The 5,840-nt window shown below is 28.2% G+C and overlaps 1 protein-coding gene across 1 annotated transcript; it reads left to right on the top strand.

Annotated features, from left to right (window-relative positions):
• Positions 1-428: 428 nt before the first annotated feature.
• LOC145069969 (uncharacterized) lies at positions 429-3,453 on the top strand. The gene is made up of 2 exons (XM_079016897.1): positions 429-1,100; positions 3,001-3,453. The coding sequence occupies exons 1-2, from the start codon at positions 685-687 to the stop codon at positions 3,233-3,235; spliced, it is 651 nt and encodes a 216-aa protein (XP_078873023.1). The 5' UTR covers positions 429-684; the 3' UTR covers positions 3,236-3,453.
• The last annotated feature ends 2,387 nt before the right edge of the window (positions 3,454-5,840 follow it).

Here is a 5,840-nt window from a genome sequence, read left to right as displayed (position 1 = left end):
CAATATCAAAACCTCAAAAGTGAGACTAAAACAATTGACAAGAAGTCACCGCCAAATTAAAGTAACCTATTAAATAACTTATTCATCTAAACAACATGAATTCTCTTTTTATTAGTTTATAATTGTGATCATGGATTTTAGTGGGAGATTGAACGACAAACACCGTCCCATAATGTTGAGGGCGTAAGAAGATAGACTTTTTTTTTTTTTTTTTTTTTTAACAAATTACTATCTTTATCATTTTCTAATAACATATTACCATAAGAACGACCTAGTGTGTATTAATTGAGTAATATGATATTGAGGTTGTTGGAACCAGTTCGTAAAATTTAAGGTCCCATAACAATAAAGTTGAAATATTGAGGGGGTGTAATTGCAATTTTTTCTATAATATTTCTTTCCGTCATCTCCATCTCCATTCCTCTGCTTTTTATGCCACTACAATTTTCAGAGGTTGAGTCTTTTGAAGCTCTCTCTCCTCCCGAGTCCCGACCATGGTGATGAAGTGATGTAACACGACAGAAAGGCAAAACCCTTTTACTCTTCACCCCAATTGGCACATAAGTAGTGGAAAAGAAGAAACAGTGAAAGATTTAGAGAGATGAAGATCTCCGTCAACTTTTGGCTGAGAGGGTATTCATGAAAAAAAAAAAAACTCGATTTTCCTTCTCTGTATAATTAAAAATGGCAACTTTACAACAACCCCAACTGGATTTAGAATCCGGTGGTGGCGATGGAGGCGGAGATGACACCCGCCGGCAGTCTGGATCATCTGATGGTAGTGAAGAGAGTTACAGAACTAGTATTGGGCCTGCAGGGATGGTGCCGGAGGAAGTGGTGGAAACTGGGATATCATCCTCTGTTTCAGAGACCTCGGCGGTGGATCTGGAAACTGGTGGCGGTGGCGGAGGCGGAGGCGGAAATAAGGTACATTTGTTGAAGATCGAAAAGGATTGTAGGATTTGTCAATTGAGTTTGGATGTAAACAATCAAGAATCGGGAAATGGGATTCCGATTGAGTTGGGTTGTTCTTGTAAAGACGATTTAGCTGCTGCTCATAAACAGTGTGCTGAAACTTGGTTCAAGATTAAGGGCAACAGGTAATTAACAAAAACCATGTTCTAAGAGTTAAATTTTTATAACTTTTTAAAGATACCCATTTACATATTTTCCATCTTTCATGCTTTGGAACTTCTGTAATTGGGATTGATTTTGTTTCTTTGCTTGATTAGAGTTTAGAATACTTAGTTCTCAACTTTTGTTTACCACTTATTTGTGACTTTGCTTTATGCTAGAAATTAAGTCGTGTTTGTTAGTAAGTTTAAGGTTTTGTTGTTATTCATTTAGTTTCTATTTACATGTTCTGTCTTTTTCAGTTTAGTCACCTTTCTGTATCAAAGAATTAGGAATTTGGAGGAAAATGGACATCATTTTGTCACTAAAGTGACATCATATTGCGTAAAAAAAATTAAAAAAAAAAAAACATTTTTTTATAGTTTTTTACTGATAAAACGATTTCGCAAAAAAGGTTATTTTATGTTTCATGAAGTAATTAGTTATTTTGTGTTATAAAATTGAAAATATAACATTTTGTAATATTTCGTTTTTTGGTTTTTGTAACTTTTTATGATGAGCCTTCTTTTTATCGTAGGATTAAATTTGTTCAATCATTGATAGGTTCTGAAGAAATATTATTAAATTGTAAAAGAGAATGGAGCCAAAAAGGAAAAAAAAAAAACAATATTAACCTTAGTAAAACATGTTTATTATTTCAAAATAGGTAGTGAAATACTTTAAGGAACACAGGGATAAAGGAATAATTTCAGAATAAAGTCAAAAAAGCAACTTTTTATGAAATAAAAATCAAGAAAAAAAAAAGGGGGGCGACCCTTGTAACGATGCTTTATTTGCTTTGGAATTTTTTTTGGGACCATTTTAATAAATCGACCACCAATTCGTAATGTGGATTTTTTGGATTACAGATTTGCTTTTTGAATATCTTATTATAAAAATCCTTACAAAATTCAAACTTTACGAAAAGCCATCTTATGTGTATTTTGCACATAGAAAATCGTTTTTATCTTTTGTAGTTACCCTTATTTTCTTTAAAAAGAATAACCTTGGATGACGTTTGTTGTGTGTTTGTAAACAAAAAGAAAAGATCTGCAAAATCGTGGTACTCTTGTGTTTATTTTGCACATAGAAAACCGTGTATATCACTACTATATCTTTTAACAGTGATGGAATTTGCTTTCCTCGTCTTCTTTTACTTTTTTCTTATTTGGTAGCTAGTGGAATATTTTATTCGAACCCACAGCAACATAGCAACTTTTCTAAAAGTTTTAAAGATTGTTATTAAATTCAATTATTAAGGAGATGACATATGATTCTTGTCACTATATTTTATTGTTGGCATCCTAAGTTCATGGAAAAATTGACCAAGTTTTGTATGATTCTTTTTAGGGAATACATAATATCATAATAACCCAAAGGGCTAATTACAAAATAATACTACACAATACCATAATAACCAAAAGGACTAATCGCAAAAATAACCAAAATGGCAAAGGTAATGTCAAAATATAAATCATATTTTCAACTTTTATCATAAAATGGTCTCACAAAAAAAGTATATGGTGAGATTTTTAACTTTTGTCAAAATGACATAATTTTCTTAAAAAAGATATTTCACAAAATTCATTAGCGAAATAGGTGGCTTTATTACTTTATATGCTAAAAATTGAAAAATGGTATTTTATGATGTTACCTTCTTATATTTGATTCAACCACTAGCAAAGTGGCTTATTTATCGGTGATCACTTGATACAAAACACTTTGAAATGGAGTTGATCAATGTCTGAATCTCATATGCATCAACCTTATGGTGACATGATCACAAAAAACCTTCCCATATTTGGTTATTTTTGTGAGTAGCCCTTTCCCAAAGGTATATTAATTCGTTATTACAGCCTAATTTGATTTTATGTCTTAATAATCAAGAACGTGTGAGATATGTGGATCAACTGCAAAAAACGTTGCTGGTGTAGATGAGGCTGAACCAATAGACCAATGGAGTGAAACAAATGGTTCCACACCATCACGAGCCACTGCACCCATGGCTACATCAGAGACCCGCAACTTCTGGCAGGGTCATCGGTTTCTCAACTTCTTGTTAGCTTCTATGGTTTTTGCTTTTGTCATCTCATGGCTTTTCCACTTCAATGTGCCATCGTGATTGTGAATCATGATCATGAGAATTAGAGGCAAAGGCCATGCAAGCAAAGAAGAGTTAGTAAGGGGTACTTTTTAATTTGTTGGTATTATGTAGTCTTAAGACTTTCATCTATTAGATATTGTATTGTTGTTGTAAGCTTTAAGATATTTATGAATTGTTTTGAGATTAAAGAAAGAACGCCAATTTTGACTTTTGAATGTCGAATTTGGACTTTTGTAGATTTGATTTGTTAATAATTTATATATGTTTTTGAATGAGTTCATGACGTATAGACATGACATAGTCATAAACGACGAGATAAAAGAAAATCTATATTTTTAAGTCTATTAAAAGTATTATATAATAGTTCTTGTGAGACTTATATACTAGTTGTGAGACCCGTGTATTATACGGGTTTATTAAAAATAAAAATTTAATATCAATATTTAAACATTAAATCTCTATTCTAATAAAAGAATAGTTTTAATCTTCTTTTGATATTTGTCATCATATTAAGCCATCTAATTAATGCATATTTTATTCTTCTTATGCTATGTGTCATCCTATTAGATCTCATAATTAATGCATATCACTTGTCAACTTATTAATTCTCAATTTTAAATTTTAAATTTTCCACTCTAATTACATTAAATTAATAACACCAGAATAAAAATTAAAATAAAACTAATACAAATTATAAGGTGATATAATTTCACATATTTATTTAAATTAACGATTATAATTCTATATAACTAAAAAATATCACTTAATTAATAATTTATTTAAAATAACTGATTAATAATTTTGAGTTCTTACTATTAAAGTTTCATTAATTTTGTAATCGTGGTTTCCATGGGTTATAAACTAGTATTTTATAAAATAATACTTTTACATATTATAATGTAATCTTTTGAAACATTTATAAAAAAAATCAAATCTTATTTAGAGCAAATATAAGACTTTATTATCAAATAAGTAGAATGATTCTCTTTCCTTATATGAAATTTTATTTTAAAAAATGGAAATTCTCAAAAAAATGACAATAGAAAAATAATAATTTTAAAACTCCCACAAAATTACATGTGGAAAAACTCTTAAGAATTTGACAAGTGGCAAAAAAAACATTCATTTATTAAAAAGGATTATATAAGTTTATTCAAAAAAGAAAAATGAATATTTAAAAATTTTAAAAAGTTTGAATTTATAAGGAAAAAATAAAAAAATATTTAACTATTAAAATTAAAATGTTTATTTTTTTCTTTTAAATTTGAATAAATAATTCAAATAAAATAGTTAATAAACAATTAAACTAATTGGATTAAATTTAAATTTTAAAAATTAAAAGGAAAGTTGCATTAATGAATTTGATATGCAATTATTATTACATTTATTACGTTTAAATGTTATATAAAATTTAATAAAATAGAAAAAAAAACCTACAAAATAATATATGAATATAATTTAATCCAAAATTATGACATAATGCATGAAAGAATAACAAATGGGAAAAATGATTTTTATTTATTAGAGTAGATTAAAAATATAGTGTGAGAATTGTGGTTTTTTTACAAAATATCATGGTTGCAGAAATCGGGATTAATCGGCGATTAATCGTGGATTAATCGCTTGGCGTTCTCTAATTGTCGAGGATTAAGGCATTAATCGGAAATTTATGATTAATCAGGTTTGGCGGGATTAATCGGTCAACAAAAGTCAAAAAAGTCAACAAAGTAAAAAAAAAAAGTCAAAAAAAGGTAAAAAAAAAATTCAAAAAACCAACTTTCTTTTTTTACTCCAAAATTTTCAAATTTTCAAAATTTTGAATATTATACCAAAATGTTCATATTTTCATATTTCCAAATTTCCAAATTACAATTTTTTCTTATTTTCAAATTTTGAAGTATTTATTTTTTTTAAGATATATTAATATTTAATTAATTTTAATATTTTATTAATAATCTATGGTTCCCGATTAATCTTCAATTAATCCCCGCCAAGACGGATTAATCCCTTAACACCCGTCGACTGTCGAACTCTCGTCAAACAATTTTTACAACCTTGCAAAATATATAGTTTTAATTTTAACTAGAGTGAATTACCTAAATGGTTACAAAAATTATGGATTTCATAATAGTTGATGATTTTTGACCATTTTCGTCCATGAGGTGGCTGAGTTGGCCAACCTCAACTTTTTGAGATAGACTATCTCCATTCACAATCCAATCATATATTAAAAAACTAATTTTTTTCTTTTCAAGAGCTACAACTCAATTAAACTTAATCTTTTACTCTCATTAGCAATCCAATCCAATCCAATCCAATTTTATATTAAAAAATATCAATATTAGTATCATATCGTAAAGAAAAATTAATCACATATTTTGATATACTTTATTTTTTTTACTCAAAATAAAAAGCAATTACTAACAAAATTCGTTTTAATTACAAAAATAATTTAACTCCACCACTAAATAGTACTACTATTAAAAAGAGGTAAGCTTTGGTGATCTTGGCTTGTATATACCGCCTAGATCACCAAATATCTTTTAGTTTTGATTTTTCTTTTAATTTATTGACGGTGATTCGCTCACTAAAATCACTCCAATGGGGATAGTCTAAACATTGC

Source organism: Lactuca serriola, chromosome 8 (genome assembly GCF_051521515.1).
Source record: "Lactuca serriola cultivar US96UC23 chromosome 8, Lser_US96UC23_V15, whole genome shotgun sequence".
NCBI classification, from domain to species: Eukaryota; Viridiplantae; Streptophyta; class Magnoliopsida; order Asterales; family Asteraceae; genus Lactuca; species Lactuca serriola.
Note: the sequence above shows the minus strand (reverse complement) of the source record. Positions and strands in the feature narration are given on the sequence as shown.

Excerpts from the sequence above, each read along its gene's own strand:
- LOC145069969 (XM_079016897.1), top strand. The coding sequence starts at position 685 with ATGGCAACTTTACAACAACCCCAACTGGATTTAGAATCCGGTGGTGGC. Across the intron at positions 1,101-3,000 it reads TTCAAGATTAAGGGCAACAG|AACGTGTGAGATATGTGGAT; the intron begins GTAATTAACAAA and ends TTAATAATCAAG.